The 15,293-nt window shown below is 41.9% G+C and overlaps 1 protein-coding gene across 1 annotated transcript in view; it reads left to right on the top strand.

The window, feature by feature from the left end:
- The window catches only part of ADARB2 (adenosine deaminase RNA specific B2 (inactive)), a 320,813-nt gene that overhangs the window by 215,995 nt on the left and 89,525 nt on the right, over positions 1-15,293 (top strand). The window contains exon 3 of the mRNA XM_075022448.1: positions 107-1,014. Coding sequence (XP_074878549.1) covers positions 107-1,014 — 908 coding nt within the window. The remainder of the gene's footprint in view (positions 1-106; positions 1,015-15,293) is intronic.

Genomic DNA, 15,293 nt, shown 5'->3' with positions numbered 1-15,293 from the left:
TTAACTTTTTTTTTTTCTTTTTTGGCTATTCTGCCAGGCCTAGGCATAATGTCAACTACAATGATGACAACTGTAATGTGAGGTTTTTTTCTTTCTTTACTGACAGGTACCAGCAGTGCAGAAGTAAAGGAAAATCGAAACATTGGCAACCTGGAGGATCATCCAATATCCTCTAACGAGAGGGCAAGAGGGGGAACACCTAGTAGTAAGAGAAAAAGACCCTTAGAGGAAGGCAATAATGGCCATTTCTGCAAACTCCAGCTCATCTGGAAGAAAGTCTCGTGGTCAGTGACGCCAAAGAACGCTCTGGTTCAGCTACATGAACTTAAACCAGGTTTACAATACAAAATGGTTTCCCAGACAGGTCCAGTGCATGCTCCAGTCTTTGCTGTTGCTGTGGAAGTAAATGGACTTACGTTTGAAGGCACAGGGCCCACAAAAAAGAAAGCCAAAATGCGCGCTGCGGAGCTAGCTCTGAAGTCATTCGTTCAGTTTCCCAACGCCTGCCAAGCTCACTTTGCCATGGGGAACTGCATCAACCCATCCACGGACTTTACTTCTGATCAGGCAGACTTTCCAGATACTCTGTTCAAGGAGTTTGAACCATCTACACACAGCGAGGACTTTTCAGTCTATAACCCTGTTAATAACGAATTGCTTTCCACTGCTTATCGACACGGGCGCTTGCTCTGCCATACGCTGGACTTAATGGGCCACGGTAAGCAAAACAAGCACAAGATGGCATCCAAAGCGGAGAGCGAGAAGAACCCAGTGGTGCTGCTAAACGAGCTGCGGTCAGGCCTGCGGTATGTCTGCCTGTCGGAGACGGTGGAGAAGCAGCACATCAAGAGTTTTGTGATGGCGGTGCGAGTGGACGGGAGAACATTTGAAGGCTCAGGACGTAGCAAGAAGCTGGCCAAGGGTCAAGCAGCGCAGGCGGCCCTGCAGGCCCTCTTTAACATTCGGCTGCCCAGCCACATTCCCAGCAGGAGTAAATGTCACCATCTGCCACAGGTGAGAGCTCCTGGGTAGCCACCACCACGTTGGAGGAACTTTTTCAATGAATGGGATCAGCATTGCTGTAGCTGTTGTTGTTCTACCAGATGGTTCCTCTGATGTTATAGCAAGTGCCATCCACAAAATAGCTCTTTTCTCATAGAAAGAGCCAGATGCCACAGGCAAAAGCTTGAAAAATTGTATCCTGAAATCGTTGGGTACAATTTGCAGCCCTTTCCAAAGGAGGCATAGATGAGAGGGCAAAATGTAGGGGAAAATACCAATGAGAGAATGATAACACTGACACAGGCAGAAAAATCAGGTCATTCAGTGGTACTGCATCTTTCTTGACAGAAAGGAGCCCATAAACAAAGAGATGTCCCATATCCTCCTTTTAGAGTTAATTTTTTATGAGGACAGTGCCACTCAGAGGAGACAGCAATCACAAGGAATGTGCCTGTATCAGAGCAAACTCTCCAGACAATTCTGCCGCTTAAAAAGTTAAGGATTTTTGTTTATTATAGACTTACTTTTGGGGTTGGGTTTTTGTTTGTTTGTTTTCAAATATGCCTCCAACAGCACAAGGGACACTGAAAACTCTGAAGTTTTTCTGAAACAAATGTAGAGATTACTGCTGTATTCATACAGAAAATGTAGATCTGAGGCACATACTTAGCACAGCAAAATTTCATATTTGGTCATATGCCGAAGGCTATCTTAGCATTATTCAGACTTGTGTCAATTTTTTAAGTTCAAAGGAAGCCAGGATTTGCACACATTGGGAAGCATTACATGGGTTCAAGTAATTTCTTGATTTGTTTGCGTTATCATAAAAGGTTTGATCCACCAGCACCAGGAGGTGATCTACCACTACAAAGCTCCCTTTATGAAGGGAGCTGTTAATGTCCAGGATTTAATGTAAAGCACTGGGAGCACTAAGAGTCATTCTGCTGCTGGCTTGCTGCGAGACCTTAGGCAAGTCATTTAAATCCAATATGCCTGTAATAAAAATGAGCATATTATATGAAAGAACACTTCAAGATCCTTAAGTAGTGTGTAAATGCAAATTATTAGTAGCAATTCTCATTAACATTAGTAAAGATGTTCATTAGACGTTCAAGGAGTTTGATAGGAGATGAATCCTTTAGGTGACATGATTGCCTACAGGACCCAGGAATTATATTTGGTGACCCAGAAGTTTCCTTCCTATATTTCCAAAAAGGAAACATGAGAAATGTAAGAAAATCTAAAATACATCATAATCCTCCACCTCTTCCTTTTAATTCTGGTTTGTAAATTCCATGAACCAGTGGGATAACAACATAATTTAATAATAGCAGTGATCTTCACAGAGTGTTTTGCCTTTTGGAAGCCTTGGCCAACCTGGCAGTTCCATCCTCCCAGTACTCCTCCAAAGTGCAGATAGTTTTAAATGAGAAATCTATGCTGTTTACTGCCCAAATTAATTCTGGTAAAAAGTAGTATGTTTTGATGAACATGCCTTACCTTCCCCATGGAAACCTAGCACTTGGATATAAGGAGGAATCTCTAGTCCTGTCCTGTTGACTGCTTTGCTGCCACCAGTGAACTTTGCTGGGTGGGTTGTCAGGTAAATACCATGCATTCATCAACCGATGGTTTGTCATGTTCTGAAACTGCACCACAGGTATCATTGCCTCAGTTCCTGAGTGCTCTGAAATATTCCCTGGTTGCTTGGCTTCACGATCATCTTCCACCTGAATATTACATCTTACCTGGGTCCCCAATTGTTCAATAAGCGACATATTCTTCAGTGTATATTCCCCTTTTTATGGCCTTTTCTCTTTTTTGTAGACTTCTGCCCTCCTTATCTTCTTCTCCTCACTGTTCTCGAATTATAAATGTCAGTGAAAAGGTGTCATTGAACTTTGTCTGTCAGTATTTTCTGAGTGGTTATGTATTGTCCAACTAAAAGATTACTCAGGCACTTTTAATGCCAGCATTCAGCACATTAATTGAGAGATAAGCCTTAACACTGATTTCTGCTGACCTCCTTACTAGCTGCTTTCGTCAATAGACATAGCAGCTGTGACACAAAACCCAAGTTTGTGTTACTCACCTAAGTCATAACCCAACTTCCACTGAAACCAACAGACGTATTACCACTGACTTCATCTGGGCTATAGCTTAAGCATTAAATCCAGAAGCACCTTTACTGTTGTTGCTGTGTTATGCAGTATCTCATCAAGTGACTCTTTGCTCACTGCTTTAGTCAGCCCATTTGTCTGCTTGGTCAGTCAAAGTGGTGGTAACCGTACTGGGGAGAGTGTAGTTCTCACTGAGCTGTGATCAGAGCCAGCTGCTCCAAAAGTTGTTTCAGCTCCTTCTTGTCTCCTTGATCTTCTGCAAACCACATTTTCAAGGACACATTTCAAGCCAAGTTTTCAAAGCTGTTCCTACTTAGTAGGCTCAGCTTGGTTTGTGTCTAAAAGTGTTTAAAAGCAGTAGAGCACCCTGAAAACCAAACAGCTCAGGGATAGAATTTGAAATATTAGGGGGGGGTCATTTTCTTCACAGAATAAGAAGTAACTATTGTCCTATCCAAGCATTCACTCTTTTCATGTGTATCATCATATTTGTTAGTATATCAGATAGCTAACTCATTGATAGTAGGGACAGGCAAACAAGATCAGCTGTAACAGTTTCACCTATATTTTGAGTCTTTTGTAGTATCCAGAAGTATGTTTATCTCTGTGGTTGCTCTTTACAAAGAATATTTCAACACTGCATGTCTCTGTTCCTGTTCTCCTTGCTGTTATCAGTGGTGTTAGGAGGCCAGAATTTGGCTTTTCCTGATTACAGCCTGGCTGGAAACAGGCCAAGCCAAAAATCTTGTAATACTGGTAGTCCAGTTGTGCTGAACTTGTGGATTTCAGAGTGTCCAAGAAAGTGTCAAAGAAGTTCAGATGTCCTTATGAGTTGGGCCTCCCAACCATTGACATTTCTGCTTTGCTCATCAGGGCTCCTAGGGGACCTGGCGTCCCTCAGCCTGGGCCTCAGGCATGCCTTCGGACTGACAGCCACTTTCTGCTGACCAAGGGAGATTCAGTGTAAAATGTCAACAGAGGCACCATATCCTCCAGTCTGTCCTGAGAGGTGCTGCCTACACAGGAGGCTTTCTGAACCGTCAGGAAATGCAGAGCATAGATGTAAAATCCTGACACCTTGGTCTCTTCTGATTCAGGCAAACCAAAGAAATGCAAGAATAGCAAAGCCAGAAATAGATTAATTCCCTGGGGCAGCTGCAGTCCAACTTGCTTTTTCAGCTGCCTCTCCTGCCCCTTACCTGCCAATGCTGAAAACCCACCATGAAATTGTGAACACTTTACAATACCAGTGCTTTCTTGAAAGAACATCACTGTGCCTCTGATTTTCTTCCCTGTGATTGTTCCACAACGTGTTTGGGCTGACAACAAAATTATACCCCCAAAATAAACAAAAGTATATCACACTTTACACCAGGAAAAAATTTTAATCTCATAATTTAAAGCCAAAATAATTGAGATTGTGGCTTCTTTACCACCATCAACAGTGCTTTGATCCACTTCTGTCATTCTCGTACAGGTACAATGATGGCTCGGGGACCTGAGCTTTTGCCCATGTGTAGGGTGAATAGAAGGTATTCAACAGAAGCTGAGATAACCCAAGAACCAGCTGAAATAGTCACAAGATTTGCCTTTCAATCTGCCAGCTACTGTTCTTCCTCAAACAAAATGTCTTACCTGTGCTATGCCACTGAAGTGCAAGATGAATACTATTGATGGTTTGAGGCTGGGAACACCATGTTGATCAGAGTAGCCAAGATAGGAGCCTGGAGATCTGCTAAACTAATGGCAGAGATAAAATGAGTCAGGAGAACGGAAATTACAATGCATCACTGTGTGTCTTCTCTAAGTTACTAAATATTGCTCCTTGTTTCCTAGCATACTTGGTTTGAACCCATATTGTCCATCAAATAATACGAAATTTCTTCAATTATCAGCTTTTATCAACGTCTGGCAATAGTTTCTCTCCATCTTGGGAGCTGATGTTCTTATATTCCAAAACATCAAAGGGTGCTGACCTAACCAGCCCTAATGAGTCTGCACTGGTAGAAATACATCCTCACACTCCCAGGCTTTCCAAGTGCAGTGTGCTCATTTCAGGAGTGATCAAGGTGACCCCCAACTGCATCTGACCAGTTTACAGATTGTTTTTCTAATCTTGTAGTCCTTCTAATCTATCTCACTCAGTCTAAACAGCATTCTTAATGCTGTAGAGCAAAATCATTAATTAATATTGCCATAACAAATTAGTAATAGAGGGGTGCTTGGATTTCAAATGGGCCTAAATTAAAAAAGAATAGGTGTGAAAATCGCATTCACTCCGCTTTGAAATGACTTAACACTACTGTTGCTGGTTCACATCCAGACCCTCCAGAGCAGTAGTTGTCAGTTTATTCACTTAAATGAAACCTCGTAGTGTTTTGTGTGTGTATCATCAAAAAGAAGCTTTTTTTTTTTTTTTTTCCCCTTTGGCAAATAAGTCTAACCATTTGAATCCAGTTAAATCAAAAAGCTGCCAAAAGCTTCCTTTGCAGACCAAAGCAACCTCTCATCTCAAAGCAACCCCACACCTCTCATCCACTTCCCTCCAGAAACCTCTCTCTGTTGCAAAACTGGTTCATTTTCATGCAGTATTAATTGTTCCTGCTTCCTTCGCTTTATTTCTCTCACTATCCTCATTTGCCAACTTCCTCGTAACCGTGCCCTCTCACCTGTCGCAATTAAGCTGGGGCTGATGTTGGCAGGGATAGATTTGACTCTGGTGCGAAGAGGGACAGCATACAGAGCTGGCATTGAGCTTTGAGAAGCTGCTCCAGCATGTTTCTGTGAAGAGCTTTGTCTGGTCAAGTGACCGGGTACATTTTTTTTGTAACCTTCTCTGTTTTCTCCTGCACAAAGAGAAACAGCTGATGGGGGGGGTGTGTAGCTCCTGCCAGTGAGATGCAAGATAGGGAAGTGGTGGGGACCAGAGAGATGCCTCTGCAATGCAAATAATGTTTGATTTTCAACCACCTATTTCTGACTCTGTAGGTGGGAAAAGTTGCTTTTGAGCAATGGGCAGCCGAGACATTTATAGGATTACAGTCTCTTAAGCAAAACAATGGCAAAAGAACCAATTTAGAGGCACAGCATTAGTGCACAGGATACTGTTGTTATCCTGGCTGCTAATAAGATTGCAGTCACTGCTAGGCTCACAGTTGAGGAACCAGGACCACCCCCTCACCCCTCATACAAGTCCAACATCAAAGATGATTATTGCCCCAGAGAGATTACATCTTGAGCCTTAGATGAAGAAATTACCGTGTTTTAATCTATATAATCCGTGCAAGATCAAAGGGAGATGCAGAAGGGCTACCTACATGGAATCACGGGAAAGAAATTAGCAGGGTAGAAAGGACTCCGGTCGCTTGCTCTCATAGCATCAGCACATACATGTAGACACATTAAGGGGTTTGCACATGAAAACCAGTCATGACTGCAAAATAACACATTACTTTGCATCAGCTGGGCTACAGTAATGCTCCAGCTATCTGCTGCAGGAAGAAGCATCTGAGTTGGCGTATCCATCTCCACCCTCCATACCTCTCTCTTTTGCTCCTCAGTTGCTGTACCCTGTTAACTCCCTCCTCCCTCCCAGCCATAGATAACTCCAACAGGATCCCCAAAAGATTCCCCTGCACTTGTCTTTAAGTCCCACGTGATATAGAGCATGCTCAGGGCTTTCAGAACACTAGGTATGCTAAACAAAACTCTTCTAATGGAGATGTTAAAGTCTAAGTATACCCCTCACCTAATTAATAATACTTAGGAGAACTGTAATAATGGTGATAATTAGTTAATGAATGGCTGATCTTAATTTACAGAAGTGAAAAAATAATTTTAATATCTTCAAGGAAAAAATCTTTAAGGCTGAAAGGCGTTTTTCTCAAGTGTATATATACTTCAGTCATTTAAGTTTGTAAGCAACACAAAACCCTTCTTCCTCTGAAAAAAAGGAAAAATAAAAATATCTAATTTTCCTTTATAAAGGCTCTGAAGAGTCCACTGTGATTACAGTGCATTTAGAATGGGGTGAATCTGATTTAGCCGTCTGACTTGGCTGCTGGCTGCTTTTTTAGCATAGTTGCAAATACTTCATACCATCCATACATCCACAGAACCAGCGTTTGATTTCTTCCCTTCAGAGTCTAGATTGCTTATTAAACATCGCTAGTGAGACACAGCATGGACTCTGCTGACTTCTGCTATTTGCCACGATGAACCAGCCTTGCCTATCCAGGAAGCTGATGGTGTGAATCTGATTTGTGAAGAATTATTATTTGTGCGACCCATTATGGTGAGACAGTTTGTGCAGAATGATTAGGGCTCCAGCAACGAGCAGAGCTAGTTAGTACATGAAAGCTGAATCCCAGTCTGGTGTCATCCACACATAAAACTTCCTTCTAAACCAGACACTCTCGCAGCTGTCAGAGTCGCCTTTGTTGCTTTCTGGCTTTGTAAGTGAGCTAGGGACACTTCAAAAAGCTCCCGGCAAGCTGGACCTCGTTAAAGCTCCCGCTTCATCCTGGACTTGCATCCTGACATTGTTTATGATGCTTCATTATTATCTACTTAATACAAGCCATGATCGTTCTGCTCTGCTAAATGGAGCTGTAATACAAGCGCCCGGAGTGAATTTTTCTTTGGTCGAGTTCCATGCAAAGCCTTCTCTGTTTGAGCCGGAGTGTTACAGTCATGCCAAAACCACGTTCTTTATCTATTTTTATCTGCAGTCACATCTAGGAAGCCTTAATTATTCAAACAGATTTTTCCTTCTATGTACAGAGTATCAGAAGCAAGCTACCATTTATTTTACGATGACTACCTCCCTCTTGTGGTTCTTGTGCCAACCGTGTGGCAGGCAGATGATCGCAGTGCGAGGGGAAGACTAATAACACAAAATGCCAGCGCACCTTGGAAAGGTGGTGGCTCAGAGCCTGCAGTTTCCCCAGTGATGCTGCTGAGAAGCCCAGTGCCACACACAGCAAAGGGACTGCTCCCTTCTTGCTGAATAATGGGGAAGATCTTTGTCTGTTTTATTTTATTGCATCTGTAAGCCTTTAAATAGTGCATTTGTATAGTAATTTTGGAGAAAACCAACATTTGTCCTGCCCCTTTATCTCAGCTAAACTGCTCACGCAAGCTGCAATGTGAAAGAATTATATACGTGTACATACACACACACACACAAAATAGTATGCATCTCATAAAATTCAATAGGTGGAATATATTTAAGACTTAATCTTAGGATTGTTGAGAATTAATGGAAGGACAGAGCAGACTTTAGACTTGTTATAATGGATGTAAAATGTGATTTATGTGCTTAGACATTTATACAACCAAACAAAACTAGAGAATTGGCTCATGTTCTTTGAGAGAGTAAAATCCTTTGTTGTTCATTTAGTGCTTTCTTTATATGAACATCTTACAAGTGAGTTTGGATCTCTAACGGAAGCAAAATTTATCAGAGCAAGGAGTTTTTTTCTTTTTTCACATGTACGATGCATGATATGAACTTTTGTTAAGATAAAATATTTTTACAAATTCCTGAGAAATAGAAATGGGAGATAAATATGCATATTCACTGGGAAAGTTGGTAAATTATCCATCTCCTTTCATCACAAAGTTTTATTCCATGAAAACAATCAATAATGTCTATGTCTCATGATACCCATCAGCTTCTTAGACTGAATTCTAAGACACATAAAATATTCATAAACCTTTCCTCCTCTACCTTAAATACTTTAATATTGTCTTTAGACAAATTCATGTTGCTTTTTCATCCTGTCTGGTTTTCTAATTGATAAGTCAGAGTTTACTTCCAAGCAAGCTAACTGTTATTTCCTATTTGTCTTCTGAACTGGAGTAGACATCTGATATGAAAGCACCTAAGCGTGATTGCTCTTAACCTACTTGTCATCCCATCTGCTGCAGACACCAGCCACATAATCAGACCTGAATTCAGACAATGGTACCTTAAAATCAGTGCTACACTGAGATGTCACCCAAACGAGCCCATGCTACTAAAGCCATACTGATTTGCTGTATAAATTTCTTGTGTGCTGTTTCTTCTCACGGTCTTTATCCAGTTCACCTTTAAAAACTAAAGGTAGAAAGAGAACATACCCTGAACAAATATAGTCAAAGAGACAAAATGAACGTGTTTTGGTTTGTTCAGAGAAATAATCTAAGCATCCCATGATTTCTAGATTCTTCTGTTCATGTCATTTCATTGTTGAGTTCCTATTTTTAGGTCATCTTCTATGAACTGGGCCCTATTACTCACAGAAATAGTTACAATCAACTCCTTTCCCTCCTATGTGGGTCATTGCTTTATTAGGTTAAACACAAGGAATAATGTGAGTCTCCAAGGCCTTGCGGGGAGGGTGAAGATGGCAACACTGGCTTCATTTCTTGTTTGATAATTAGCTTTTATCGAAATCAACTCTGCCCTATACTCTTAAAGAATAATCCTCTCAGGGATATTGGAGAATACACTCATTACTCCTGAATCAGCCTCCCCTTGTCTTCCACTCTCCTTGATACACACACAAGTCATTCCAACCCTCAGTGCCTAATGACCCTTGTACACTCATCATATGGACAAAGTTCATAACAGCACCACAAATATACCATTAGGGCTTGGTTGTCCTGGTCATTGCAGAGAAACAGCATCCAAGAGACATACAGAAGTTGAGCGTGCTTGTTTGAACATGATCCAGCTACACAGAAACCTTCTGCAGACCAAGGCAGTGGCCATCAACATGCAGCAGTCCAAAAAGCCGAGCTAGAAAATAATGGTTGGTAGATGACACAACAGGCATAAAGTCAAGTTCCTTGAAGACTCATGGATATGGCAGCAATGAGAGGCAGATGAGCTGACTGATGCACACCAGAAGATACAAATCAGAGCCACACTGAAGCTTTTGTGTCCGAGTATCAGCAATTCCGATGAAAATGGAAAAAGATCAATCACATAGCTGTTAAAACTGTTCTCTGAGCCAAAAGTTAGCCATTGTACCACTTGGAAAGCAGCATGATTCACCCAAAATAGTGTCCTATAATAATGCTTATAGTGGCTCATAACTTGATAACATGGAGAGAAAAGGAATAGCCCATGAGGGTCACCATTCTGGAAAACACCTTCACAGATGCTAAATGTAGTTATCAGCTCCCACCCAAGAAAAACAAAAAAGCCCTGACACATACATTCCTATGTATCATAGGGATCATTGAGCTTGCAGCTCAGCCCAAGGGGTTTGCTATTCCCAGCCAGGACTGACAACACATTAAAATATTGTCATATTTTGCTGCCTTTTGTGGCATTGCATATTTTCCCTTCAGTGCTCAGCTAAATGCCATTCAGGACTTTTTCCCATGTGGAGTTACATGGACATTACCAGAACAGCAGGCATGAGGTGCTTGTCTTCTTCAAAAATACACCTTCTTCAGTGCTGTAGCACATTTCTGCTGATCATAATTCATACATATCTATCTGGTTTTCTGGCAAGTATCTCAACATGGTTGGAGGAGTCTGCAGATTGTATTTGTCCTTCCACTAGGTGCTGGCTACTAAAGAAGACAGGAAGACATCTTAAAAATTATTTATTTGATAAATAAGCAGATTATTTTACTCAAATTCACAAAAAGTTCTGAAAAAGAAAACCACAAAATATTGCCATCTGAACCCTCAAGTAGAAATTATTTTTTCCCTTCCCTTTTTTTTTTGGTGCAGGATATTTTTGGTCACAATCATAATAATCCTACTGATAGGAGATGCCCTCTGCTTTTCCAGGGCTTGAACCTTCAGCAGCATGTTTTACATTTCGACTTTGAGGGAAATCAAAAGTACAAGAAGGATGAGGCTGCTGCTGTCACCACATTCTGGAGAACGCTGACAGGAAGAAATGAATAGCATTCCCTGAAACACTGACAAGCTACAGTGCATAAATTTTCCTTTTAAATCCTGTATTCATAACAAAAGAAAGTAACGTGACTTTCAGATTTACTAGTCTTTGATGTAGATATTTTAAAATTTTTCCCTCTATGAATAGGCAGGAACCTAAAATGAATATACATTTTCAGAAAATTACATCTTTGCTTGCATCTTTTCTTGGACATTTGTGAACTTAGAGAGATCACAAGCCCTCCTTCTCTCAAAAAGAAAAAAAAAGGAAAAAGAAAAGTACAGTCTCCTTTATATATCAAAAATCAAGCAAACAAGGCAAACGAGAAAGTCCTAACAGGCAGACTAACATCCTTGCCATGTAAATGAGCTGAAATCAAGGAGACATCTGAGCAGAGCTTCCCCGTGGCAGAGTGGAAGCGACTTGTGCAAATCCGAGGGATCTGTTGGGGAGCCCTTGATAACAACAGGTCACCAGATAAACACCAATGAGGCTGAACTGAGCAACGGGAGGGAAAGAAACATTGCAAAGACAAGCTGGAAAAAAAAAAAAAGGCTTCCAGGCTGCCTTTGACAGAAATTGATCTGAGCAAATTAAACACTCGTACTCTACTGGTTAGCAGCCTTTTTTTTTTTTCTTCTCCTTTTCTAAACATGAGATGCCGGCGGGGAGATCATCACGGGCGGTTTGCCTTTCCTAGGCAGTGGTACCTGACGTGTGGGAGCAGGGCTGCTCCCAGCTGCAGACGTGAGGTGGACTTGGTGGGGTTGGGAATAGAAGCTTAAAATATAGAAATTACTCCATTGAGGACCTGGGAACAGTTTTTTGGGGTGAGAAGCAGAATGGACACCTTTGGTGAAAATCAGGCAAAAAGCCCAAGTCTGGGAAGGAAACTGTTGGAGTTACAGCACAGTCCTGAAGTGAAATTCTTGCAAAGGTACACATAGGGAAATGCTTTGGTGGTAGCTGGGAGCTGTGTTTTGCTACCCATGGCGCGTACTGTATTCTAGGAGCTTATTTCTTTGCACATATACTTGCTATCATTACAAATATTAAAGTCCTTTTTGTGGCTGGGAAATTAAGGTGAATAACTGAACCAACATAAACTAAATTTGCTCTGATATACATGGGCATGAAGCCACAAAACAATGTGGGAAGCTAATACCTTTATTCCATATTCCCACAGGCGTAAATCAGAGCAGAATTTGAACCTGTGGATTTATAGCGAAAAAAATATCAAACTTACCCTGAAATATGTTGCAGCTGTTTCTCATTCCATCATGCAGCTGATAAATAGCTAATCTCCAGTTCAGGCCTTTCTATTTAAATAAGCGCAGTAAAAAGTTTAGCTATCTCTGACTGAACTACTTCAACTGAATATGCTTAGTTCACTGCTTCTGGCCCCTATTAAATGCAGTTGAGATAAAGTCTGTTTTCTACTAGTATTTGTTTCTCTCTTGACACAGTTGGTATCTGCTCCTGCTAAAAGCTTTCAGACAGGAAGAAAAAATGACTGAAAAATACATTGTTTAGTAAGCATAACTAAGCATCACTAATACTAGGAGGACAGAGGATTTCTTCCATGTTAACTGTTAACAAATACATTGCTCCCTAGAGGCAGTCTCATCCCCACCATTAAAACTGATGAATTTGAAGAGCTGGGACCAAAAAAGGGGACCACATCTTTCCCTGTAGCAGCACAGCAGACAAGCAAGAGCTGTGAGACGCCCTCAATTTGCTGCATATTCTGCTTACTCGCTCCTCTGCGTTCCGAGCTGCCTTCTGCCCTGACGGCGTCAGGCAGCTGCCGGCTCCACACACCCGGGTGCGGGCAGCGAGTGGGCAGCTCTGCCGTGCCCCACGCACGTCCAGCCCCCACTCCCAAAGCTTGGCCTCCCACGGCACAGGGTCACATGCAGCTTCCAAAGTCCTCAGCCTTAATTCCCTTTCCTGGCTCTGGTTGTCCTGTTGCTGGTTTCCATTTTCCTTTCTGACACTCCTGTTATTAGGAACAGTCTCCTCTCTCCCGGCACACCTCATCCGGGCAGGAGCAGGCTGGAGCTGGAAGTAAGAAAGCAGCTGTGAGAACAATACAGTGAATTTTAGGTCAAATGTTACGTGCCCCGTCCTTGTGATAATTGCTTGCATTAGAGCACATTAACACAATTGCACTCGCAGCGCATTAACAGTGATCTGTGCAGAGGCACAAAATCAAGTGCAATAATAATACATGTGTATGAAAAACAACATGATCACTACCTAATTAACTAATAACTGGTTACTGATTAAAAGGGGAGCATTTGGAACTAAGTGTGTCCTTGACAACACTAACAGGATTGATTTAGCCCTGATTGTACTTTACAATAGGACATATAAGTGCAAACAATTGCTTCCACTATATCATGGAATTAGTTCCATGACAGTTCAGCTGATTACTTCAACGTTTCATCTGTGTTTTGTAGCTGCGAGATCCACTAGCATTTTGCACCTTCCTAGCCCATAGCAAACCACTCTTGTCTGTTTACATGTATTGCATGTAATGTAGCAGGAGAAGCAGAATCAATACTGCAGATATATACAGTACCTGCATCACAAAGGTTACCGTGCTCAGAAAATAGCTGATGAAGACTTGAGGTAATGAGCTGAAACATCCTGAAAGTAATTCCTAGCAGCACTAAAGACAATAATATAACTTCGCCTGACATGGGTAATCCTCCGCAGGCTGAGGGAAGCATAATTTTTTCTGGAAAGGAGTTTTGTGGTCCACTGAGAGTTTGAGTGAGATATGGGATATACCTTACAAGTGAGGAACAGCTCATAACTCAGGAGAGGTGGAACCTAAATGAAGTCACAGAGGTCATTCTTATTTTATCACTGGGGGAAATACACCCTGTATATCACTCAGCCTTTTCATACATTTAGTTACTGGGATAATTCTGAGTACAACAAATTGTTCACATTTTTTTCATCTTGTATTTCATGAACAGAAAGCTTTTAAAGCAATTAAAAACAATTTCAGAGGGATCATTTTCCCTGTGAGTCCAAAGCTAGGCTTCTTTACAGGCAAGTTTAATGGAATACATGGGAACTCTGTGGTTTGTGTAGGGTATGGAGCTATCAGCTAAATATTTTTGTCCTCTTTCAGTACATTTTTTGCTGCCGCTGCAGTGCAGAAGCTAGAAGGGCCAGTGGAAGCAGTCAGAGAATTTTGCCCATCCTTTTATCTCCCTTCATGGTAGCAGCCATTTGTGTGACGGGAATATTTCTGCAGAAGACATTTCTGTGCATGTTTTCAGACTGCTTTCCTAACAAAATTAGCTTTCTGTGATCAGCTTTCTGCTGCTCCTAGTAATCCTTGAGACTGTTCAACTATATTTGATAGCAGCAGATATCTCAAGACACTCAGTCTCTATCTATACAATATAAAAATGGGGACTTTGTAGAAGCAAGACCAACCCTGACTAGTCCTGCACAGGGGACAATGCTGTTATCCCCAAGGCAGCAGCCAGCAGACCCAGCAGCATTTTGGCAGGACATACTGAGACATACTGGTGTCTCTGTTCTGTCCTGTTTCTTCTTTTCTTAACACAGGCAGCCTGTGCATCCTCTTTTTTAGAAGTATAGCTGTATTTGAGACTGCAGAGTCACAGAGGGTGTAAGGGGAGCCAGGTTTAGTAAGTGCTTCCCTATAGCTGCATGTTATCGAACTATTTCTTAATTAAAGCCTAGAGAATGAATCGAATTGGTGTAATCATGGTATTGCTGTGGCTGTGACCTGAAACAGGTTTTAATATGATGCATCTCAATTTGTTCCCTTCAGGAGACTTCTGAACTTTTTCACTTAAAATGAAATTCTTCAGGGCGAGGTGGGAGTTGTGTAAAAATGTGGGCATCTGGCAGCCTTATGGAGCACCCAGTTCTGACCTCAGCATCAGGCAGGAATTCTTTTGCTGTCAGTACTACATTGACCCAGACTTCGAGGGTACCACACATTCGGCACTGCCAAGCTGCACCTGTACCGAGCACAGGAGCCCACAGCAGCACAGACCTGGCTCCAGCGTGTACACACCCAGAGCTTGTGCAAAAGCCCCTCCTGCCACATCTTGGCAGCTCCCTTCTCCCACGCCAGCCCTGAGAAGCCTGGAAGAGGAGTACTGGTGTTTGCTGCAAACACGGCATCAGTGGGATAGCAGAGGTGTACCACCAGAGAGGCATAAAGTTTCTGCATTTTCTCTTGGGGTAGCCTGGCTGCTGTGGACAAATCATA

Source organism: Buteo buteo, chromosome 2, assembly GCF_964188355.1.
Source record: "Buteo buteo chromosome 2, bButBut1.hap1.1, whole genome shotgun sequence".
NCBI lineage: Eukaryota > Metazoa > Chordata > Aves > Accipitriformes > Accipitridae > Buteo > Buteo buteo.
Note: the sequence above shows the minus strand (reverse complement) of the source record. Positions and strands in the feature narration are given on the sequence as shown.